The sequence below is a fragment of the Urocampus carinirostris genome, chromosome 1 (genome assembly GCF_059441175.1).
Source record: "Urocampus carinirostris isolate Australia breed hairy pipefish chromosome 1, RoL_Ucar_1.0, whole genome shotgun sequence".
Taxonomy (NCBI): Eukaryota; Metazoa; Chordata; class Actinopteri; order Syngnathiformes; family Syngnathidae; genus Urocampus; species Urocampus carinirostris.
The window spans coordinates 4672214-4698429 of NC_142349.1; the positions used below are offsets into that span (position 1 = coordinate 4672214).

Here is a 26216-nt window from a genome sequence, read left to right on the forward strand (position 1 = left end):
CCATGGAGAATTATCAGTCCTGATGATCTTGTGACGGAACCATACTACTAAAGTTTCCAAGTGCTTACAGTTAACAACAGTTCTTTGTCAGGTCCAATGTGCCCTCTCATTGTGTTGTGCACCGTCTTGTTTGTCAAAAGGGGTAAGTATCTGATGCCTAGTCATGATTATTTGTATAGCCTTTAATCACAGAGTCTCAAAGGGCTGCACAGATCACTGAATAATACGAACCACAGACTATTATTACACCATCCCCTGATCTAAAACCTGCCTAGAAGTTTCCTGTGGCACCGTATCTCCATGGCATGGATTTAAAGGCAAAAAAAAGGTAATACAGCGTGCAAAATTTTAAATATTCAAAAAGCGTATGAAATATTGGCAAAATGTATACGTTTAATTAGTGTACAGTAAGGGCTTACGTATCATCAACAGTCTCTCAATCTTAGTGCTTCCTCTGCACCATGGCAACGGCGACTGAGTCCATGGTAAGGCCTCAGAATAAATCCACATTTTGTTTTATTAATATCATCTTATTTATATTATTACTGTAATTTTAATGTTTTATTATGATTTTTTTTTTTTAATCAGAAAGATGTGTTAATAGCTATTTATATTTAGATTTGATCCTTTCGGGAGGTTGGGAAAAGGCCAATTCCTTTTTGATTATTTCATATCGGGTAAATCAGATCATTACCAGAGCAATGGGAGTTATGAGCCCGATCCTGTAAGGTATTAAGCTTGTATAAAAAGGTTTGGTTTGAACAATTTTATTGAAACTTTTAACAGCAAATAAACAATGTGAGGTTTGAACAATTTTTCTCGACACTTTTAAAAGCAATTAAGAATATTCACAATTTTGTTATATTTTTTTTGGTTTGAACAAATTTATTGACACTAATAACAGCATTTTCTAACAATATGACGTTTGAACAATTTTTGTATAAAAAGGTACTACTGTACTGAGAATCAACCTGGCTGATAAGCTTTAAAAGTATTCTGTGATGACGCTGGCACCCACAAACTCCAATGATGTCACCTTTTAGTGTCATCATTATGTAATAAAGTGTAAATGAATATTTAGAGGAGTGCCAAATAGTTTGTGCAAAACAACACATTCAGGGGAAAAGGAGATGATGTAATCTTGTTTTTGGTCTCAGATATCTGATTCAGTGCACAATACTGGATGATATAGCATAATATCCTGTTGTATACACAAATTAATGTGTCAGATTCTTCATTTCAATTAAATAGGTGTAATGTCCAAAAAGACCCAGAAGGTGAATACCAATCCCACTCAAGGACATACGCGCAGGACTCGGCACACGACAAAATCTAAAGGCTGGTCCGAATGGGATGCTATCTACACGGAAATCCTCATTCGGCGGGAGGAGAAAGATCTTGAGGCGCAGTCCGACCAACTCTTGGAGAAATTAGAGGGCTTGAAAGAGCGCGAAAATGACTTACGCCAGGAAATCGGCGAAGTCGAGGAGGTATTCCTGAGCAGGGGTCCATACCTGGCGGACGAAATCGTCGATCAGGCCTCTGCCAAAGCGGATAACGAAGAGAAAGAAGCGCTTAAAAAGGAGACCATGATAAAGGATCTAATGTCACAATGTGCAGAACTGAGGGACATCAAGCAAGAACGCTTGACTGTCATGCACCAGCACAATATCTATCAGCAGTTCATGCAGACACTAGTGGAGATGACCTCATTCGAGGATGAGGAGTCCCTCACGGACCACATCGAGAGCCTCCATAGTATCGAAGACCAGCTGTCGCAGAGGGAAGGCGAAGCTTACGAGCAGACCAACCAGCAGAGGAAAACGCAGATAGCCTTGCAGAAACAATACGAGCAAGAGCGACAGGAGCTTGATATGGAGCTGACCCAGCTCATGCCTGAGCTGTTTGATTCCAAATTCAAAGTGGAGTTTTGGTTCAAAGAGTGGAAACGAATTGAGGAAACCGCTTCGAAGAAACTGAACCTGCTAGCGCAGATCAAGATGTCGATTCTTAGTCTCTACGAAATGATTGGCGGGAAGGTTTGCGACAAGCAGGGGTTGGCTCTCAACGAGACGGAGAAACAGCTGGAGACCATCCACTCCTTCATGCTCGACCACTTTGAGATTCTGAAGGAGTACGAAACAAGACTCGTCAAAGTAGAAAAGTAGTACAAACACATAAGAAAGAATACGATTTTTGGACTTTAACCAGAAGTCAGTTACAGTATTGTTCCCCAAAATCTTTTTGTCATATTACCACATTTAAGGCTTTAAACTCATAGCTAAAAACACAAAACATTTTCTAAGAATCAACAACATGTGAGACACATTGGTGAAGTGCGACCACATTATTTCAACATTTTATGTTATATTTATATGTAAGTGTTATTGGCCCCCTGTTCTTATTTTTTTCATGCTGTGGTGTTGTGTTTTTTTTTGCCCTAATGTAGGTTTTAGGTCAGGGGATAGTGTAATAATAGTATGTGCAGCCCTTTCAAACTTCTTATAATTAGGGCCTGTACAAATGGGTTGAGTTGTTCTCTCAGCTCGGTCAATGGACTCCAGAAGTTCCCTGATGACTTCCGAATGACCAAATGTTGACCTAAACAACTAACAGTGACAAATAGAGTGCATCTTTATGTCGTAAAGGCTCAGTTTAAATGCACCTGCCCTGTGATAGGGTCAGACGTCTGTGAAAGGATGCACTGGAGAAAAGACAGGATTATGTAGACCAAAGAACACATCAAGTAGGTCCGAGATAGTTTTAAAAAGTTCATAGCAGATTTGGGATCAAAAAGATTTCGCTACATTTGCCTATTTCTGGAGCACTGTCCGAGCAATCATATCAGATTGGAGAGAGCATAAAAACCACTGCGAACGTACTAAGACCTGGCCTTCCCTGGCCCCAGACAATGAGAAAACTAATAGGAGAAGCAACCCAGAGACCCAGGACCTGCACAGCTGAGGTGGGACAATCTGTGCATGAGACAACTGTTTGTCGTACTCTGCATACATTTGCCCTTTATGGAAGAGTGGGAAGAAGAAAGCCCTTTCTGAAAAAAATCCCATAAATAGGCTCATTTGGCGTTGGCAAGAAACCCCATTGGAAAAGTTCATTTAAAATTAATGTAATATTCCATATTTTTTGGAAGGAGACTCTCAGACAGGAAGTGATGTGATATAGGAAGACACAATAGTTCAGTCTAGATTTTTATTGACACCAATCACCAATAACAGCCATCTGCTTCTGATGTTGTGCCTTTGACCCCAGCATCTGTAACCTAAAGATATAATTTCGTTAACATATATTTTGTTGGTATTTCATTAAAATGGTTAATTTCTCCAGGATTTTGTTGATCATATGTGGGGTTGTGTCAGTCTATATTTACATTGTATGTTTCAGTTTACTCTGTTCTGGATTAAAATGGAGGTTGGACTCAGCAATTTATACTATGAACAGTGAAGCTTCTGCTAAATTGTGCACCAAAACACACAACGCGAGCAGGACACAAGGCAATTGTGAATCTAAATACTTCGTCGAGTGTGTCGACTAAGGATATCAACCATATTCATAGGGCAGATCTTGGATGATTCGCCTTCTGTACATCAGGGGTTGGCAACTATTTTAACCTGCAGCTTTATACTGAATATATTCGTGTGTTTGTGTGTCTGTGTCGCAAAGGTGTTGACACCCTCAATTCTCAGGCTTTCCAGTACTTTTTACTTTGTTTTTTTTTTTGGTACTTTGTAGTACTTTTACATACTTTTCAGTCCATGTTTCACTTTTTTATATTTCAGTTTTTTTGTACTTTTCAATACTATGTTTTTTACTTTCTACCACTTTTCACTACTATTCTTGTGATACGTAGTACTTTTTGACACTAGTTAGTTCTTTTTTTAATACTTTTCTGTACATCTATACGTTTTAAAACGTTAAGAACATTTTTATATAGTTTTCAGTACATTTTTCACTTTACATTTCAGTTTCATGAGTGCTATTAAGCACTCATCATACTGCACCTTCTATACATATACACACTTTTCAGTACTGTTTATTACCGTACCTGAGTATTTTTTCATACTTTTCATTTTTTTTTTGGAATTTCCCCATACTTTTGAGTACCTGTTCAGTACTTTTCATAATTTCCTTTCTACTTTTCCATACTTTTCATACTTAACAGCACTTTTTTGAACTTTTTCATACAGTTCAATAGTTTTCTGCAGTTTAAAGTACCTTTTGGTCTTTTTAGTACTTTTTGAGTGCAGTGGGCAGGGGACACCCTGAACTGGTTGCCAGCCAATCGCAGGGCACAGAGGGACAGACAATCTGCTCGCTCATTTAGACCTAGGGACAATTTGGACCAGCCACTTAACCTGACATGCATGTTTTTGGAATGTGGAAGGAAAACGGAGTGCCCGAAGGAGAACATGCAAACTCCACACAGGAAGGTTGGTAGCTGGATTTGAACCCATGACCTCAGAACTGTGCCGCACACGCGCTAACCACCGCCCCGCCGTGCTGCCCAGTTTGTTTTGTAATTTAGAATAATCTTTTTTTATTAGTTTTTCATATTTTAATACTGAGTGTGTTTTCTCTACTGTGTGGCTCCTGAGCAAAAAAAAAAAAAAAAAGCCAGACGCCCCTGCATTAAGACTTGTATAAGGAGCACTAAGCGATTTACATATATAAACCCGAGGCTAATTTTGAGAACAACTTCGGAATCATGTATTTTAAGACATTAATTATTTCAATGATCTTTCATGCCAGGTTGAAATCAAATTTCCTAGCATATCACGAAGAACAATTGCTTGTTAGCTATATTCAGAAGCAGTCTGCTGGCTACCAAGGTGTTCTTAGAAGGCAACGTGGATCATATTATATGAAATAGTATTTGCTGTGTTTACATCATCCAAAATGGTCAGAATTGAGTACAAAACATTGGTTTTCATAATTAAGTTTTAAATCAGTCAAAAATATACCTTTTGCCTCAGTTTCTCGTGGGTGGGTTTACTTCTCAGAATTTGCTAATACACAAGAAAATTGACTGTTAAACAAAAATGTCAATAAAAATAGTTTTAAATGTTAATACATAATATTTTTTTAATATTTCTTATCAAGAAGATCCAAACCTGTGGAATAACTGTTTCCTCACAGGCATTGACAGAACCTGAGCGTCTAATTTGACCGAAGACTGTGGAATAAATCCCTTCAAGGTGTCCCAGGATGAAGCCAAGCTCTTTGTGAGTGTCGTCTGGGACAGTTGCCGCCTCTCTTTGACTTTGAAGCTAAACATCATATGTTGCTCAAAACTGCTGTTTGGCACAGTAATTAAAAAAACAACGTCCATGTCACAGTTTAGCAAACCTAGAGAGCTTATCAAGATTAAGGCAAACGTTGTGCAAGAATCATTTCTTCTTCCTCACTTGCAGTTAAGTCTTTGCAACATGTCCTCGATTTTTGGTTTGAAGGCGCTAATGAATTCATTTCTTTGGACCAAGTCACATTGAGGGCATTCGTGATGGAACGCTTCCACCTAGTGGCCTACATATGTTAGATAGCTAATGTTAATCACATCAGTGATGGGATTTTTGGCTCTTTTTTAAAAAAATCGTCTTTTTCGGCTGGGCACACTAAAAAGAGTGGAACCTCGGTTCGAACAAATCGGAGTCCGACCAAAAATTTAGAGAAATTCTTGCTTCGCTGTTCGGTCAAAAAATCGGAGTTCGAACGCCGGTAATGCGTGAGTGCGTACGCCAGGGTGCGATGCTGAGCGGCGTGACAAACTGTTATCGCGTGCGGACGATCTTCGTTTTGCTTTCGCTTTTAATATAGGTGTACGAAGTGTTTTAGCCTAATTATGCCTCCCAAGAAAGTCAGTGCAAGCAGCAAAGTTGCTACAGGTGAAAAAAGAAAAGTAGTGCGTACAACTATTGCATTTAAGACATGTCAGTCCTTCCTCCTCCATCTTTCTGCCCGCTGTCCACCTGCGCCTTCTGCTGACCACCACAAAGGTAAGAAATCCTAGTCATAATTCTTTTCTTTATCCTTTTTTTAATTTTTACACGTTCATGTTAGCGTAATCTTTCGTACGGAAGATTACGATAACGCGAACGTACGATTAGCCTGGGTTAGCTTTATGAATCGAGGTAAACATTCAGGGTGTTGGAACTGAGCCCAAAATTCAGGGTGTTGGAACGGAGCCCCCTTTCCGATGAACCGCTCACCACTTGTTGTAGAGACCCGGGTGCTTAATGACTTGTAAACGACCTGATTTTTTTTATTTTTACACGTTCATGTTAGCGTAATCTTTCGTACAGAAGATTACGATAACGCGAACGTACGATTAGCCTGGGTTAGCTTTAAATTTACGTTAAACATTCATGGTAAACATTCAGGGTGTTGGAACTGAGCCCAACATTGAGGGGGTTGCAACGTAGCCCCCTTTCCAATGAACCCCTCACCACTTGTTGTGGAGACCCGGGTGCTAAATGACTTGTAAACGACCTGATTTTTTTATTTTTACACGTTCATGTTGGCGTAATCTTTCGTACGGAAGATTACGATAACGCGAACGTACGATTTGCCTGGGTTAGCTTTATGAATCGAGGTAAACATTCAGGGTGTTGGAACTGAGCCCAAAATTCAGGGTGTTGGAACGGAGCCCCCTTTCAGATGAACCGCTCACCACTTGTTGTGGAGACCCGGGTGCTTAATGACTTGTAAACGACCTGATTTTTTTTATTTTTACACGTTCATGTTAGCTTAATCTTTCGTACAGAAGATTACGATAACGCGAACGTACGATTAGCCTGGGTTAGCTTTAAATTTACGTTAAACATTCATGGTAAACATTCAGGGTGTTGGAACTGAGCCCAACATTGAGGGGGTTGGAACGTAGCCCCCTTTCCAATGAACCCCTCACCACTTGTTGTGGAGACCCGGGTGCTAAATGACTTGTAAACGACCTGATTTTTTTATTTTTACACATTCATGTTGGCGTAATCTTTCGTACGGAAGATTACGATAACGCGAACGTACGATTAGCCTGGGTTAGCTTTATGTTTACGTTAAACATTCAAGGTAAACGTTCAGGGTGTTGGAACGGATTAAAACAATTTACATTATTTTTAATGGGAAAAATGATTTCGGTGATCGAACAAATCGGTTTTCGAACAGGGTTCTGGAACGGATTATGGTCGAGAACCGAGGTTCCACTGTATTAGGGTTTCCTAAAGGTTCTTCTGATTTTTGTTGTTTTTAATGTTATTTTACCAATAATAACCAACGTTTTGAAAATGCATTATGCTACTTTGTTATATTAGCCGTTATTGTTTCAATGTACGGTTAACTTTTACCGAATTGTAACTCACAAATTGTTTAAAATAAGCAAACAACGTATACTGTATATGATGCCTTCTTGTGAGAGAGAGAGATATAGATAGATAGATCGATAGATAGATAGAGAGAGAGATAGAAAGAGATTTGTTACAAATAAAACTGGTAAATGCATATTAAAATTCTCGGGTTCAGAGGTCTTCGTATCAAGAGGTACCACTGTACTGGTAATCACTAGGGGACTCTTAGTAACGGCATTGATATATATATATATATATATATATATATATATATATATATATATATATATATATATATATATATATATATATATATATATATATATCTCATCTCATTAGCCGTACCGCTTATCCTCATTAGGGTCGCGGGGGTGGGGGTGTGGGGGGGGGTGGCTGGAGCCCACCCCAGCCATGAACTGGTTGCCAGCCAATATATATATATATATATATATATATATATATATATATATATATATATATATATATATAAATATATAAATTACATCAATATTAGGTAGATCCTCCCTTTACAGAAATAACAGCCTCTAAAAGCTTCCTATAGCTTCCAATGAGGGTCTGGATTCTGGTTGAAGGTATATTTGACCAATTTTCTTTACAAAACATCTCCACTTCAGTCAGGTTTGATGGTTTCCGAGCATGGACAGCCTGCTTTAAATATATTCAGGTCTTTGGACTGAGATGACCATTCAAGAACATTGTACTTGTTCCTCTGCATAATTGCCTGAGTAGAATTTGAGTGATGTTCAGGGTCGTTGTCTTGTTGAAGTATCCAGCCCTGGTGCATCTTCAGGTTTTTCACTGATTCTAGAACATTGTTCGCAAGAATCTGCTGATACTGACTGGAATCCATGCGACATTCAACTCTAACAAGATTGCCAGTACCTGCATTAGCCACATAGCCCAACAGCATGATGGAACCACGACCAATTTTTACTGTGGGTAGCAAGCGTTTGTCTTAGAATGCTGTGTTCTTCTTCCGCCATGCATACCGCCCCTTGTTATGTCCAAATAACTCAATTTTAGTTTCATCAGTCTACAGCACCTTATTCCAAAATAAAGCTGACTTGTCAGAATGTGCTTTAGCCTACCTCAAGCGACTCTGTTTAATGAGTTGCTTGAGTTTTCACAGAAGATAACGCGAACGTACGATTGAGTTTTCAAGCGACTCATTAAACAGAGTCGCTTGAAAAGACAGAGACAACCTTCACAACGTCATCCACATCAAATAGAACTTCTATTTTAGAAATCATCTCTGCATTTCCTTTGAACTTCAAACTTTACTTTTGTGCGCAAAAAAAGGCTTCCGTCGCATTACTCTCCCATACAGCATCTCCTTGTGCAAAGTGCGCTGGAAAGTTGAATGATGCGCAGAGACACCATCTGCAGCAAGATCATGTTGTAGGTCTTTGGAGCTGGTCTGTGAGTTGAGTTTGACTGTTCTCACCATCCTTCGCCTCTGCTTATCTGAGACTTTTCTTGGCCTGCCACCCTGGGCCTTAACTACAACTGTGCCTGTGACTTTCATTTCCTCACTATGTTCCTCACACTGGAAACTGACAGCTGAAATCTCTGTGGTAACTCATTTACAAGCAGACTTTTGATCATAAGTTAGCATTTATTGTACACTTAAAATTAAAGTTATTGTAACTTTAAATGAACGTGAACACACAACTTTTCTTTACAGCACAGTTTCTTTTGTCTGTTTCAGTTTTTTTCATTACTTTCCTTTGCCCTTTTAGCAGGACTAGCAAGGTTTCACTTTCTACAGGTCTTTAAAAAAAGAAACGAAAGAAGGAAAGAAAAGAAATGTCTCGCCACCCCTTCAACATATTATGGAAAAGTATAATACAAGAATCACTTAAAAGAGCTGTTGTGCGACCAGTTGCCACTTTTTCTGGATGTCTTTTTTTTTCAACAAAAGCAACAACTTCCTGCCACTTAGCCAGCACCTCTTTAAACTCCTTTGTAGATGCCAGTATCGCTGGTTCATCCTCTTTTTCTCCGTTTTTTTGCAACAGAAATATAACCTCAAGTGGTATCTAATAGGAGCAACTGGGACTCTTCGTGAACTGGATTATTTTTTGTGAATTGAGATTGAAGATTTTTGTAAATAAAGAACAAAACAAAATTCTCGGTGTAGGTATGCTCGAATAAAGAGGTACCTTTGGCAGAGGTTTTACGAACAAATGATGAATAAAATGTAGGCTCATTTATTTGGAAATCTGACTGTGCCTCACCAGACACCAATCTCAACGCATGTCACTGCATGTAGTAGCATATGTGGCAGTCAAAGTTGATTGGTCCAAAATAAAAACATCTTCAAACCTTCTTATCTGGCAACAAACAGACAACTCCCAAATTCCTCTTCAATATTCTATTTATATTGTGGAGTGATTGCAATCAGTTTGAGGCATATAAAGAATCACAATTCTCTTTTTTTGGGTTGAAAAACGCCAATATCATATCTCTACACAGTCCTTACTTTTGGTTATACTGCCACAGGATCACAATGACGTCTGTGTGTCATTTCCAGGCTTTCCAAAAACAGTAAACAAGGGGGAAACAGCTTTATCAAGTTGTACACCATTATTTTAGAAGGAAAAAGAATCACATACAAAGACGCTGCCTTACTTATGAACGAGATTATGGACGATTGTTCGTAAATTGAATTTGTTTGTAAGTTGCTTCAGTGCCATATTTTGTATGTTTAAGGTTTATATAAGTAGGTTTAAGGCTTGTATAAGTAACCTGTATTGTTTTGTACTAAAAAATAAACATTTCATAAAATATAATGCTCTATAAAGATAAATAAAGTTAAGTTTAACTTACTTTTGGAAGACGCGCTCCAAGAGGTCCTCCTCCGTTGTAAAAAGTGGCCGAAAAAAAGCGTTCCTACCTTTTTCTCAACCGCATCAAGCTTTTTTATTCCACTTTAATTTCATTAGAAATGGCTCGCCTCCTCTTTACACTTTACATCAACCATATTGAATGGATGCACAAGATATTAAACAATAAACATGTCAAAGTTCTTAGTGCGCTGGAGATATAGTATAGAATGTTTACACAAGAACTAGGAAGAGGAAGTGGATTTCTAATTCGGGGTGGATGCTGGGTGACCTCTCATAGTGCCACATGCCATTAGTGGCGGAAGGAAGCATTACAGTACTGCTCTGTACTCCGGAAAAGGTGCACACAATACAAATTGTAATTAACAGCAATGTCAGGATATTTTTCGACATCCGAAAAAATGTTCATATCTACCATTTTTCGTAAGTCGAATGGTCGTAAGTAGGGGAGCGTCTTTAGTTTTCATTTGATTTAGTGATAAAATATCCTCATGGTCAGTTATGGGAAATGCCACTCAAGAATCGGATTGTGTTGGAATGAGGTAACAAATTCAAATTTGTCCCGATTTGACATTTGTTGCAGTAGTTGAAGTCTGTTACCGCGGCTTCTTTGGATTGATGAATATTTGGAAAAAAAAACACATATTTGCAAGTCTCGCTCTAATCTAGTCCACATAGTAACATTACCACACAAAAGTCGACAATTTATTAATATGTAGTATAAAGTGAACATCCTCAATGAAGTCTTTTGTCGAAATGTCGCTGGCTTGAGGTCCACATCTGCACATAAAATGGAGCTATTTATATCATATATATACTCATACTCTTAGAACAGTTTTACTCTATTATTAGTCTAGCATGAAGTCAATGCAACACATTTGTTTTGAAGGTTTAGTTGTATGTCAAACAATATCTTATAACACAGAAATAAACACATTTTGTACAGTTTTCTTTTGTTGTAATGAAATTGTTTTGGTTGATTGAAGTTTTTCTGTTTTTATTTGTGTTTTTGTAAGTCCTTCTGGTCCAGCAGTAACATAACCTTCATGTCAGTAGTACACAATTTAGGAAAACAAAATCAATAAAAATGAGAATTAAAATAAAAAACAAATAAACAAAGTGGCAATGTGAGTACTCCATTTTGTCCCAAGAACTTTGCAAATGTGGGGATATCCTCCAGAATTGGGGCAGGGGTGTAGGAACTTTGTTTGGCACACACTGAGCTTAACTGGCAGTTATGTGAGAAATACATGGAAATATACAAGCTGCTGTTTGCTATTGGTTTGTACGTGTTTTGCTTTTGTTGATATTATTTTCCCAGCCTGGGGTTTTTAACTCATGTACCGTATTATCTGGAAAGTAAGACTCATCAAAAAATAAAAACAAATTGTGGAAATGCAAAAGTGCGTCTTGTAATCCAGCGTGCCTTATATACCCCAAATATGGTAAATATAATTAGAAATGTATAATATAATGAAATGCTCTCATATACAACAGGACTGGTCTACTATTTGGGGTCGCATGCCACATTGGGCTAAAATAAATTGGCCAAGGAGCCGTCCTGGAGACCTATCCATTTTTTTCATTCATAAATATACCGTCTAAACATGCAGATATCTACATGTTTTATTTCTTTATATTTGCTTTTAGATAGATTTGTTTTTAGCAAATTGATTTTGAAACTCTTACAATTAAAGCAAAATAATATTTTAAGCACGAAATTTGATATTTCGTTTTGTAGTATTACTGTACTTTTATTTTTTCATATTTTTGTTATATTTCTGCTGTCTGATTTTTGTATTATTGCTGTAGTCTTATTTTTGTCGTATTTCTGTAATTTCTTTAAAGTATAACTTTAGTTTAGTCTTTTGGTAGTATTCTCATGATTGTATTTTAGTAGTATTTCCATAGTAGAATTTTGTAGTATATCTGTAGTATTACTGTAGGTGCATTTTTGTAGAAATATTTTGAAGTATTTTTGTAGAATTATTTTCAAAGTATTCTGTAGTATTATTATTACCATAATAGTATTTATTGTAGTATTTATTTCATAGTTATATACTATTACTGTTGTTTTATTTTTGTAGTATTTCTGTTAATAATACTTCTTTAGTAATATTTTCGTGTTATAGGATTACTGCAGTAGTATTTTTGTAGTAAAGTCTATAGTGTTTTTTTCTTTTCAGAATGAAAGCAAAATAATATAGTAGGTCGCTTTTTTTAAAGCACTAAATTTGATATTTAGTTTTGTAGTAATTTTGTTGTATTTTTGTGTAGTACTTTATTTACTATTGTATACATTTTCAATGCATTTTGAAAAATTTTGTTTGGTGGGCCGGATCAAGGACACATCCACTTTAAATGACACTTTGTCGCCGCCATTTGGACATTATAGAAAATTACATTTACCTATCGGTTCTGTCCAAAAGTACCGTATTTTCCGCACTATAGGGCGCACCGGGTTATAGGGCGCACCCCCAAAAATAGTTTTTGGTCCTATATCTTCCATAGTAAAGGCGCACCGGACTATAAGGCGCTACAATGGGAATGTCGACAAAACAGTCAGATGATTCAGTCAAACTGATTACCCCCTTAACATTCCCAAAGCTTGCAAAGAAGCAAATACGTGTCGTAGACACGTGCGGATGCGGTGTCCGTATGATGTCACTCAAATGCATCATATCAAATATCATTCGGAAGGTTAAAGTCTTGGGATTCAAGAAATGCCAACCATTCCTTAGTTTCTATTTTCTTTTTTCGCTTGCAACTTTACTGTGCAGATGACAATAAACACTTGGAATTGAGTTTAATTCACTCAACTCATCACAGCAACATCAAGATTGTTCTAAAACAAGATACCGGGAAAATACAAAGCCGCATAGCTCACCTAAGTTCTCACGTTCAATAATGATACGCAACCATGGTCTTCTTACAACCGTGAGTGTAGTAAATCCAGGAGAGTAAAATATTTACAAATACAGACTAATGAAACATGTTTCTTTATGGTGTAGTTTAGCAAGCTTGCCATTCAGTCATCTTTTTCGGCCAATTGCAGGGTTTGTTTTGGCCCTCTAGCCTATCCGAGGCTCCGAATAACTTCAGCCAATAGCGATCGATTTAACTGATGATTGACACATCTTTTTCGGCTAAATGCAGGGTTTGTTTTGGCGCGATAGCCTATCCGAGGCTCCGAATAACTTCAGCCAATAGCGATCGATTTAACTGATGATTGACCCTTATCGTAAATTTTATTAAATCCAATAATTGAACATAAATAAGATAATATATCAAGTAATGTATATAATTATTCTGATAAGATCATGTCTTGCACATTGCCTCTCTGGTTTGAATTCAAGCTACATTGGATGACCTGTCATCATTCAATCTCAATGTCAGCTAGAAAAATTAGAATTCCACAGTCGATGCCACAAAAACATAGGTCCATAATCTTTTAGTTAAAGCGAAAAGAACGTGATTACACCTTTCACAACATCCCCTAAGAGAATGACATTCAACGGAAGCAATTCATAATCATTTTGAAAATTGTAGGGGCTTTTAAAATTATTTTATTTGAATATACTTATATATATATATATATATATATATATATATATATATATATATATATATATATATATAGTACTGTATATAGTGTTCCCTCTTTTCTTGCAGGTAATCCGTTTCATAACCGTAGTAAGTATATTTACGCAATGTAGGAAGAAAGTGGGACGTACAATAGCTTAACACAAGGAATCTGTTACTTTTATCCATTATCACCCACACAAAGTTTACATAATTCAGGATATTTTTACGATGCAAAGCACTGTGGGACTTGTAGTACAGAGACAGATTATACTCAGAAACTCACACTTAGTTGCTAAAAAGGCCTCATGCGTATTGATTGGTTTTACCGGGTGCTTCCATTTTCATTTTCGGACCTACGGCAAAAATGATACATTCCGTATACTGTATAATGGATTCACTATTTGTATCCATCCATATGTGGTGTAAATCTATGTTTAAAATAAAACATGAACAGGACACCTTGTAAACGATTAGTTTGGATTGTTCCAATCATCCCCTTGGCAACAAAGGTCATTTCTTTGGATTGCTTTGAGTTACTGGCCCTCTTCTTAAAAGTGCTGTCCGGAATTCGAAACTTTATTACTTTCTGCCGGCGCCTCCTGGTATAAAGTCATGATCTTGGTCTCAGTAAAATCTTTAATCAGGTGAATGTGCATTTCATAGACGCGCTCGAATGAATTATTCTTTTGGAAAAAGAATTGTTTGGGGGGTTTAGGACTGTATTTAAAATGGGGCTTTCTTACTTTTACCATTTTTATGCTACACCAACAAAAAACTGCAATGATGAGCGTAAGGTCAATCTCCTACTTCCAAGCCCCTTTTCTTTCTACTTAATGTGTTGTGTATCCCAGAACAACATTGCAAAAAGTTAGATCCAAGCAAATAGGGGTGTTGGGAAAACAATTAGAGACTGACTTTGAACTCAGGTTGGCGTTGTTAACACATATAGAGAAATCATTGTATCTTCAACTTTTTAGGGACACCTGAAACAACATACCCCGCGTTTAAATTGATACCGGTGTATGCAAAAATGCTTAGAAACTGTGCAAAAAAATAAAATAAAATGTTGAAATGCGATATGAAGACGGAACAGTGTGTAACACGTTGCTAAACTCCCTACCTTCCAGCACGGCTAAAATGGATTTTGACGTCTAACCGCCAATGGCAGTTAATGAGTGCACATTACATTGATTTACTTGAACTCATGATCTGGCAGGGCTATCATTGCAGGGCTCGCTTTTCTGATGCAGCATACCACTGTTTGAAAAACAAAAACAAATAACAATATTGAATAAATAGTAATCATATTACAATGCTGTATTTAAGGCCATCGAATGAGCACTGTGGCCCAGTCTAATTTCTGCTTCTATAGGCATTTTACTATTCTGTTGAGCTCATAATGTACAGTACTTAGTGTGTGTTTGTGTGTATTTTATCGTCAGAGGATAGTGAAGAGGTGAGCAAGGCCCATGTAGTGCAGGCCAACAGGTACAGTAATACTGCAACGTACAAATACACAATGCATTGCCAGTAAATGTACAGCGTACATCAAATAGTATACAACTGAAAATTTATAAAGTAGAAACAAAGAAAAAGAAAAGATATGCTTACAAATGACAACTTCCAAAAGCAATCTTCTTCCCAGAGGAGGAGACATCACGGCAAAGCCACATAGAGAAACACAGTCGGTGCATCAGACGTCCTACATGTCCTACAGCTCGGTTTCTTGTGCTTCACAATACCAAAAGCCATGTTACTATATTACATATGTACAAACACTTCTCTCGGATACCCGTGACAACTTCCATGCGCTTTTCCGTGTTCCACTTTACCCCTCTCACTTATTTTCCTCACCTTCTTTATGCAACAGTCCCCAAGCATGTTTTCAACTCAGGCTTTCCTTCAGTCTGCCCACAAACTCAACACAGTAAGAAAATGTCGGTCAGATTTATTGGTGGTGTGCATGCACATGCAAGGCCACTTTTCTGCCGGCCGCTGCGCCTTCTTTGCCTCCTCCTCCTTCTCTCAAAGTCTCCGGGAAGAGTTTGCAGTTTGTTCACTTCACATCCTTTCTTGGTCCCGGTCTTGCACTTGGATGACTTACTACCTATGATGCTACACAGGAACTAAAGAACAGGGAGGTGTAGGCCTTTCCTACCTGGGGTTCTAGACTATTTCTCCTCTTCTCCCCAGTGACCTCCCCCAAGCCCCCGCTCAGACCCAGGAGTCAGGGGAGGCCGGATAGTGGCTGGTCTCGTAGTTGAGCTCGCTGTAGGGGCGAGAGGCCGAGTAGAAGTCTACATAGTTTCCGGTGGACTTCAGTCCCTGCAAGTGCATGTTGAGATCCCCCTGTGGGGGGCGCCCCCCTGGGTGAACCTGGTTTTCGTAGAAGGCCTGGTCCTCATAGTTACTGCTGTCATTTGGGGGAGGATTCTGGAAAGGCGGGTAGGGTTCTGAAGGCAATCCTTGAGATGACACCTGCACGGAGAGGGAGACATTATTGTTGACAAAAATCACCCCGTGTCCTCCCGGGTCCTTACAAATAAAAAAGGAAAATTTGCATCGGGCTCGGCCCCTCATATCAAGTTATTTGGTCGGGCTTTATTACCCGGGGGCTTGGGTTTTTTAGGCCCGATCTTACCTCTAGGTATTTGTTTTTTTCATCCCAATATGATAGTCCCCAACCTTTTCTCTACTAAGGAAAGATTTAACGTCCGTCTAATGTCGCGTCCCAGGCAATAATGACATCAGCGATAATAACAATAATAATAAGAAGAAATAGCAAGCCTAAATCCACTGAATAGTCACTAGACAACTAGTGATTTAGATGACATTGGATAAGTCATTAATTTTTATCTCAGTGTCTCACTATTTTAGTCACATTATCCCCCTGAACTGCATAACCTCATGTATAATGCACACCGAAACTTTAAGTTCTTATTTGGAAAAAAGGGTGTTACACATTAATAAATAAGTAATGAGCAAAAAATAAAGCTACAATTTTTTCTTTCCGCGCGGCCCGGTACTGGTCCGCCGTCTGGTGGTTGCGGGCCACTAGAATATGTCACTTATACCCACATTTTTAAAAGTCATTAGTACAGATAACACATACCCTTAGCAAAAAAAAAAAAACATGTACCTGTCATCTCCTGCACGGTTGTCATGGCACCCAGCTGGCCCCGCCCTTGACACGCATTAAACTGATTGCTTGTGGAGTACTTAAACGCTCCTTTTGGGACTGCCCGTTGCCAGACCATTGCTTTACCTTGTTGAAGACCTGTTCATGCCTGTTTGATCTGAGTAATACCTAGTTTGTTATTTTGATTGCCTTTAAACCTGTTTTGTTTTGTCTTTGGTCCGTTTGTTTGTTGGACAACTTTTATTTTCTTAATTAAAGTGACCAATCGTCTACGCATATGAGTTCCGACTTCCTGCTTCCCGGTCCGTTTCTTGACAGTACCATATGCAAACAATATTAAACTAATTATAAACAATGCATCTAAAAATATCTATAAATTAGGCAGGTAATTCTGCAGACATAAAAATTCCTGCGCATTAAAAGCGCTTGCTTGTCCCAACGTGGTTGCCAATATGGCTGAGTTTTAGCTCACTGTTCTCATTCCCTTTATGCGGGACATTCAAAACTAACATGGAGATATCTATGTGTAGAAAAGGATCAAGAAACAAAAGGAAACAACAGTCAAGAATAATGCCCAGGCTAGAATTCTTGAGTTCTGCGTCAAGGATATTTCATTGCGAAATCAGTTGCGTCAAGTTTTCAAATCACATTCAAGTTTAAAACATACCCAACTACTTATATTATCTATTGTTAAGGTCACACGTTTTTTTGTTGTTTAACAGCATTTCATATACTTAAAACGTAAACCCTAATAATGTTTTCAGGGTAAAATCGATAATTTGCTTTGTTTATTTACATTTTAAATATGAAAATAAGAAAGAGGAATGGCTTTTCTTCCTTCGTGTGTTTCTTTAACATCTCGGTTGTGAGACGGGTAAATGTTGGAGAAGAGCAGTTCAGTTGAGGTTTTGATTGAACAGAATATTCCGGGCAATGTTATTAAAAAAATAAGGCTGAATGGTTTCACAATGGCTGTACTATGAACTACTTCACACCAGGCCTTTGTGCAGACTGGGCCATGCGAGTACTGATAAAACTTCGAGGCCTTCTCCTAACTGCAATCTAAAAACACCACTTGAAACAATGTAACGCAAAGGAATGCATATATCAAGAAATTTAATAATTCTATCAAGAAGTAAATAATCACAATCAAATAATTGAATAACAACAATACATATCGGTACCATGTACTAGTCCTGTTAGTACAGCTATCCATACGTAGAAAAAATGCCGGGCGATAGAGTCAAACACTGAAGGAATTTAGAAAAGCATTTGCATGCTTTGACCTCTTGTTAGTGGTTTTCCGAAATGACGTGAACTTTTCTATGTAATCTGTAAAGAAATTTACCCTTAAAAAATAAAACCAAAAAGGTCTAGCTTCGTTTCAAAGACGTGGAAAAACATCAAGAAAAGCCTGTCAGGACAACTAAGTCTGTTTTGTAATGCTATATGGTTATTAAGCATGTCCAAAACAACGATGGGTGGCTTAGGGTGACAGAATAACTGTAAATGTTGCCAAGCATGTGAATGGATGCTGCATTAATAAATAAAATATATTTACATGTTTTGCATTTGTAACATTTTTCCAAATAATTATAAAAAAAATTGTACCTGATTATACTTCAGGTCTTCAGTTGGTGACACATATGCGCCTCTGTGCAGAGTTGAAGAACCAAAGGAGAGTTGACCTATGGAGGCAGAGATTAAGGTAAGTTAACCATTAACTTGGCTGTCCTAACCTGTTACTAAGGACTTCACAATATGCAATTGACTCTGAATTTGAAAACGATCTAGCAAAGATTCAGAAGACATGATTTTGCCTACCCATGGTAGTATCCTTGCGGGATGTGTGTTCACCCTTGCCTGGGCGATAGGTCGCATTTCCAGCCAGCTCATAGTCATTCTTCCTTTCCTTCAACGCCATCATATCCCTTGGTGACGCCGGCGCACTTGCTGCACAAAAGTGACAAAAAAAAAAAAAATCATCTTCATCCACATCTCCATTAAGGGAATTCACCAAGTAATTGATATTAATAATAGCAGTAACACTTTTCTCCATCCGTTGACATCCACAGGGTCAGGTTGCGGGGCAGCAACTTTAGCGGAGAAGCACAGATATCCCTGTCACCAGCCAAGGATCCCGAGGAGTTACTAGGATAGCCGAGAGACATAGTCTCCCCTGCCTGTTCAGGGTCGTCCTTAGGGACTCCGGCCAGCGCGCCATGCCTGAAACAACCTACCAGCTAGGTGCCCTGGAGGCATACGGACCAAATAGCTGAGCCACCTCAACTAGCAGAAGAGGATTAGCTTAACTTTTAAGCGCACTCGGATGACCGAGCTTCTCACCCTAAGAATCACTTTTAGTTACCCCTATATCGTTCGTCCCTGTCTTACGTCAAGTCTTTTATACCCTATTCTACGTCTTTATTTGGAATCTTATATAGCATAGACTACCTTTAAAAAGTTTGGGGTCACATAGAAATGTCCTCATTTGTGAAGAAAAAGCACTATTGTTTCAATGAAGATAACATGAACCTAATTAGAAATGCACCTTATACATTATTAATATGGTCAATGACTAGTTTAGCTGCAAATGTTTGGTTCGAGTAATCAGTGTTCTAATAATAAATTACATTGACTAATTGCTCTAAAATCCTAACAGATTATTAGAAAATGGCTGTGCAATTATGTTAAAAGAGCTGCAAACAGTTTAGCTAGTAAGAGAAGCTTTACAACTAAACTTACTTTAAGCTAGCCTAGTATCTGGAGCGTGACATTTGAGTGTGTGTGGTCTGACATTCAGAATGGCCAGAGACAAACAACTTTGAACCTTGACAGTCTATTCTAGTTCTAAGAAATGAAGCCTATTCCATGCGAGAAACCTAAGATCTCCTTCAAATGTGTGTACTATTCCCTCCAGAGAACTCTACGCACAGGCTCCAACCAGAGTGGAGAGAGTGAAGGCAAGAGGACATGACCAGCTCAGTAGCCTAGATGGTAAGGCGCCCGCTTTGAGACTGGGAGGTCGGTGGTTCGCGCCCCGGCCGAGTCATTCCTAAGACTTAAAAAGTGGTCGGCGGCGCCCTCTGTTGGCTGCGGCTGCATCGGCTCGCTACAACGGGTCAGGTGCAATCGACATTTCGTTCTGTGTACATTGTTACACAGAATGACAATACAAGGAAATTATTATTATTATTATTATGTACAACAGAGTCCCACCATACGTGTCCTCAACTAGGAGGTTGGTTAAAAAGTACCCGCAAAACAACCGTGTCAACATCTACAGTGAAGAGATGCTGGCCTTCAAGGAAGAGTGGCAAAAAGCCATCTCTGAAAACGACTAACAAAGAAAGAGATTCGTATAAGTAAATGAACAGAGATATTGGACACCTATTCTGATGAATAAAAGTGTTTTTCATGGAAAACACAAAACTATCTGGTTATCCTGAACTTTTGAAAGGTAATATATATATATATATATATATATATATATATATATATATATATATATATATATATATATATATATATAGATAGATAGATAGATAGATAGATAGATAGATAGATAGATAGATAGATAGATAGATGTATATATATATATATATATATATATATATATATATATATATATATATATATATATATATATATAGATAGATAGATAGATAGATAGATAGATAGATAGATAGATAGATAGATAGATAGATAGATAAAACTCCCCCCCTATATAATTTGATCTTTTTTTGTCAGTGAACACTTCATTCTCTACCTTCCCAACAGACTTCATATGACACTTGTTACAAGCAATCTTTCTTTATAGATATACACTCGCATTCACCCCTGCATGCAAGAGAGTCTGTAGTCGGTGGCTTGTGGGAGAAGGCCGGGAGCACGAAGAGAGAAGCCACAGAGACCACCGCAGTACATGCCAAATCTGATAAGTGGAGGAGGTGATGACAGGGCAGTAACATGCATTCACATCCCGTCTGGGAACTTTAAACTGAGTCTGTTTCTGCTCTAAGTCTATTTTGCTTCCACAGTGCAAAGGAAAGTGCTCATTTCGAGCACAGACCTACGGCTTTTAATGTCACGGTCGCCATGGCGACCAGTCTGCCGCGCCCCCGAACTCAAGCTGAAGCAGATCAGCTGATTGCTGGTCTGCTACTTAAGGCTGGGTTGTGGGTTTGGCGGGCGCTGGCTCATTACACATTCCCCGGTCTGCTATGCCTTGTCCTGTTTTAGTTTTTAAAACATTTTCCGTCTGTCATGCCCTGTCCTGTTGAATTCGTGCCGGAGGAACTCTGTACCGTTCTGTTCTGATTGTAAGAATGTTTTTGTTTGTCTTGTCCCTGACTTTTGGACAACTTTTATTTTGTTAAATAAAACTTATGGATCGTCACGCAATTGAGTTCTCCCTTCCTGCCTCCTGGTCCGATCACTCCTTCCACTCCACTCCGCCTCGTGACATTTAATCAGTTAACTTAAGACGCAAAGCGGTGCCCAATGATCAGAAATTCAAAAAAACTTGACCCATGCATCCAATCGGATTGCAATTTTCCATACAATTGACTATTTTACATTTTTAGGCACATTATTAATATATTTCCGTATATATATTTGCACACAACTCACCGGATCGATTGTTTGGCGAAGTCCGTACAGGAGAGATGGACGGCGTACGAGAGGAGGAATAAGGTCGTTGCCTATCTCTTTCTATTGTGGAAGATGAGCCGATAAAGTGGTACTGGGAATAGCCGTCCTAGCGATTAAAATGAAGAAGGACAAAATGGTTAACAATCATTTTTAGGATTTTTCATATGAATGTTGACAAATCAGAACATAGGACGACACTTCAAGGACGCACCTTTTTGTATAGACTGCGCAGGTCTCGGTATTGCCACATGCTGTTCAGCACTTGAGACGCTGCCTTCACCACTTTAGGACTATGTCTGGGAATTCAGTTGAGAGGAGAAAAACAAGTAGAAAATAAAGCCAGTCTGTTCTCTGTGATAAATAACACTGTTCATCTGTCGGAATTCATATCTACAATGTTAATCCAAAAGTTTTAATTGGACACAATGGCCTTAGGATATCTTTAGAGTCATTTTTGTAAATGTAATTACTTAAGATGATTTGATTGTATGTACTGTTGATAAAATCTGTCTCATTTGAAAAATTGACATGGGGAATTATGCTTATTAACACTCCATATCAAACTACATCAGTAGCAAAGATGTAAATCAATTCGTTTTTATGCAAAAAACAAAGAAAGGTGCTGCATATTTGAGTCCCCAAACTTGTTTTTGAAGGGCAAAACAGAAAATAGGACGAATGAAATGGTGTTTTATTCTACAGTTAAAGCAACTTTAAAGCTACAACTTCTTCTCAAGGTTTCTTATTTTCCTCATGCAGAGGTGTTTGAGTTTTTTTCTTGCCCGCATGGTGGTTTAAGATCAGGGGATGCTGTATCTGTAACCTGTGCAGTCTTTTGAGACATTTTGTGACTAAGGGCTATTAAATAAAGGTAAATTGACTTAACCTGAACTGATGCTAAATCTTTAAAAAAACATTCGCTATTTGCATATTTTTTAATCCAAGGGCTATCTGTTAAAGCTGGAGGTTAAATTGCAGGTAACATCCACCCAAAGAGGTGCTCAACTTACATCCACCTGTATTTACAACCAGAGCCATCCGATGCTCATGTTTTTTCCAGAAGATGCAATTTTTGAAAAACAATTCAATGGCAGCTGCACCCAGCAGCCCGGCCAAACGTATGATAATTTTGGCCATAGTGACAACAGATTTAGAGGTGTTTATTCAGGAACTATAATTTGTTTACATTTTTGGTTGCAGCTTGTTGCTCTTGGCCAAATGAGCCTTTTCATGTGTTTATGTAAATTTGTGGTGTTGCCACAAAAGCAGACCACCTCACTCACAAACGAAACTTGGCATTGTCCTTTTCTGTAGTAAAAAGTCCACATTAGGCTTAGATTTGGCTCTCCCTTCTGCCCTGGCAGGCTGGTTGTGGCTGTCTTACACTCAGGCATAAACTTAAAGTTGCCATGGGTGCTGTTTGAGAGGGACAAGGACTTTGCTATCCACATATAGAAGAGGTGCTCTGAGGGAATTGGTGGAGGAGTGACATATCAATTCCAGGACAGTACTATCACTCTGATACAATTACTTCCCTAGTATCAATTATATCAATATTTGGATTGATCACCCACCCCTTTTTTTCCAGACTTTATCCACCTCTGCATTGAACAGCAACCAAATCTTAACACTACATTCATAACACAGTGTACTTTCTTGTTTGCTTTTAAAATGTAGCCATTTCTATCACACAGGGTTATTTGTATAGAAATATAACATTTTTTGATAGTAATAACTAACTTTGCAAAACATGTTGAACTATTTTTTTTATTTGTTAAAAACACCACTGCCCTAACAGTAATGCACATAATATTTTTTTAATTCCACATGATTACTTGAGTCAAACAGAATACATAAAGTATAAATACAATGAGAGATATCAAAAAAGCTCATGTCGCTGCTCTATTATATAAAAAAATTGCTCTCACAAAAAAACACTTACTTGTCTCCTTTGCTCCGGGCGACACCGATGAGCTTCTCTATGCCCCCGGCGTCCCTCAGGGCCTTGGTGTTTTCCATATTTTTGGTGATGACCTCGTGCAGAGCACAGCAAATAGCTGTGATGGTGTCGTCCGACATGGTCTTGCCCACCAGGGAGCAACTGTTGGCACCGCCGTTGGTGCTTCCTCCACCACTACTGCTGTTGTTGTTGTTACTGCCACCAGGTAATCGGTGCACCAGGTCTCTCATGGCGTATTTACCTGTTATCAACGTGGGAGAAATAAATTGGAACATAGCAGCGGTGGGCCTTCTCTGCTAGCGCAGAAATATCATGTGATGTAAACTATGGTTTGTCCATAAAAACTTATTAAATAATTCTGAATTGTCTGTCCTCTGATTGTTTTTCCCCTGGTTGCAGATGTGTGTTTTCGTATTTTAGGATCCAATCAATCACATTTTTGCCATGACTCGTTGCCACGGTCAGAAACCTTTCTGGAATCCTTCACAGTCAGAGCTGCAGGCCCTAAGGCATAAAATAAGTGACGATAAAGCTGTCGGTTTAGCCAATCAGATTCGAGTTGGTGAGTCAGCGCCTTCTAGAAGGCGTAACGAAATGTCACTGGTTTCACAAAATATGATTGGATAGGGGGCGATACGAGAAGTATCACAGCGAAAAGGGTAAGACTAATATCCCCAGGTATGTTTTTGCCGCACGGTTCTAAATCAAATACAACCGTATGCCAGAAGTATGACAGGACAGGTTTGACTTCCAGTATTAGTTTCAATGGCGATAGAAATTAACTTCTTGATAGAACTGAAACGTACAGACAATCTGTAAAAGTAATGGAAATTTTGTTGAGAAAAGAAATGAGGATGAATTTTGTGCACAAATAATTACGATTTTTGTTATGTTAAAGTTGGCAACAATCCCAAACACACCAGCTAATGAATGGCTGAAAAAGCCCAAAATGATGGTTCTGGAGATGCCAAGCAAAAGCAGTTCAGACCCTTTTTTTTTTTTTTTTAATTTAAAAAAAAATAAAAAAAAATTTAAGCATTTTTGAAGGGGCGTCGCTACTTTGTGGTTCCACGTTCGCGGGTTCAGAGCTTCGCAGGTCTAAAACATAATAATAATAAATTAAATAATTAAAAAAAAAAAAAAAAAAAAAAAGCATTTTTGAAGGGGCGTCGCTACTTCGCGGATTTTCACTTTTCGCGGGTGGTTTTGGTCCCCATTAACCACGATAACCGAGGGATTACTGTACTGTTGTTGCTGCCAAAGGTGGCCCAACTCGCTATTAGTTCAGGGGGCAATTACTTTTTCATTTAGGGCCAGATAGGTATTGTTTTTTTCATACCGTAATAAATGTAATAAACATTTCAAACTGCATTTTGTATTCCTCAGGTTGTTTCTGTGATATTAAAATTGGTTTAATGATCTGAAACCTTGAGTAAGTGATGAATATGCAAAAAAACTAAGAAACGAGAAGAGGGGCTTTATCACAGCACTGTATATGTCTGTCAGTTATGGTTATTCCAAAAACATATATAGACAAATCTCCACTGTTTGTTACTTTTAAATTTTGCATGACTACAATCTTTACAATGAAAAAGTGCAAATATGTAAAAAAAATAATCATAAAATGCCTCAATTATAGAGAAACATTTCCACCTTCACATATGCTCCACTTTGATTTGTTTATGATTTTTTTGGTACCTAAACATCTTTGTCTCAGTAGAAATTATACTCTGGAGTGACACATATGGTATTCAGATACATCATCGCTTACATTTTTTTTCATGGCATGGTTCGCATGTCATCTTCACAGTGAGACGTTGTGGGCTGTGATCATTTTGCATGTTCTCCCCATGACAGTGTAGGAATAAACGTCTGTTTAATGGAAACCTGAGATTTAATGGAAAACCCTTCCATGTGTGCCGCACTGTTGCCTAGTGTCTACAAAACTAGATGACGCACTTTGTATTATTTAACATTCAGAATTGTCAACGCTTATGTTAAAATTGTCAAACTCTGAATCCATTTGAAGGATTCCCACACTGGCAACCGAGAGGAGAGCTGGCACTTTAAAACTTTATTGATTGAACTTTATTGAAGGTTAATGTTGTCCTTTGAACATTTTTTTTTAAATTTGTTTTTATTTTTTTACAAATCATTTTATCCAGTTACTTACCAATAAGCTCCTTATTTCTGATGTCCAGGGCCATGTTCCTCAAGGCAGTGGCAATGGCACAAACTACTCGGTCGTTGTCTATCCTCAATAACTCCACAAGAATAGGAAGTCCTTTCTCTTTACGTACTGCTGCCCGGATGTAGACTGACCACTTGGCACGGACATGAGAGAAAAGAGCAAGATGGTTAAAGTGTATGCATTTGATTTATTAATTATAGAACATACTACCACCTTCAAAAATGTACCAATAATTTTCCTTTAATACACCTTTTTTAAATATTGTAAAAAGTTTCTGAAGGATGCTTCAACCACATAATTCTTGAATTATAGCCAATGCTTTCTTTGGCACAAAGAATCTATGTATACGTTGGGCTGAAAGAACATTTCTGAGTAAAGAAAGATATTCAGTTGCCATGGAAATAACCTTTTTCTGAGATTGTGATAATCGTGACCTTAAAAATAACATACCAAGAAAGTAATATAT

General features: G+C 38.1%; 2 protein-coding genes across 14 annotated transcripts in view; one reads left to right on the top strand and one right to left on the bottom strand.

Moving 5' to 3' along the window:
- Nucleotides 1-1098: 1098 nt before the first annotated feature.
- Nucleotides 1099-3347, top strand: LOC148373313 (coiled-coil domain-containing protein 42 like-2-like). Its single transcript, XM_088345607.1, has one exon. The coding sequence runs from the start codon at nt 1257-1259 to the stop codon at nt 2166-2168; it is 912 nt and encodes a 303-aa protein (XP_088201733.1). The 5' UTR covers nt 1099-1256; the 3' UTR covers nt 2169-3347.
- A 6388-nt stretch (nt 3348-9735) lies between these two features.
- ctnnd2b (catenin (cadherin-associated protein), delta 2b) overlaps nt 9736-26216 on the bottom strand; it is a 207011-nt gene continuing 190530 nt past the window's right edge. For 9 of the 13 annotated variants that reach the window (XM_088346053.1, XM_088346414.1, XM_088346109.1 and 6 more), the window contains 7 exons: nt 25733-25883; nt 23542-23800; nt 21811-21904; nt 21579-21705; nt 18771-18899; nt 18558-18634; nt 9736-16285 (listed from right to left, as the gene is read on the bottom strand). In XM_088346053.1, coding sequence (XP_088202179.1) covers nt 16022-16285; nt 18558-18634; nt 18771-18899; nt 21579-21705; nt 21811-21904; nt 23542-23800; nt 25733-25883 — 1101 coding nt within the window. In that variant the 3' untranslated portion in view covers nt 9736-16021. The remainder of the gene's footprint in view (nt 16286-18557; nt 18635-18770; nt 18900-21578; nt 21706-21810; nt 21905-23541; nt 23801-25732; nt 25884-26216) is intronic. The other 4 variants (XM_088346558.1, XM_088346488.1, XM_088346181.1 and 1 more) reach the window with 1 other exon arrangement.

What these genes read in the sequence shown, in the direction of transcription:
- LOC148373313 (XM_088345607.1), top strand. Translation starts at nt 1,257, where the DNA reads ATGTCCAAAAAGACCCAGAAGGTGAATACCAATCCCACTCAAGGACAT.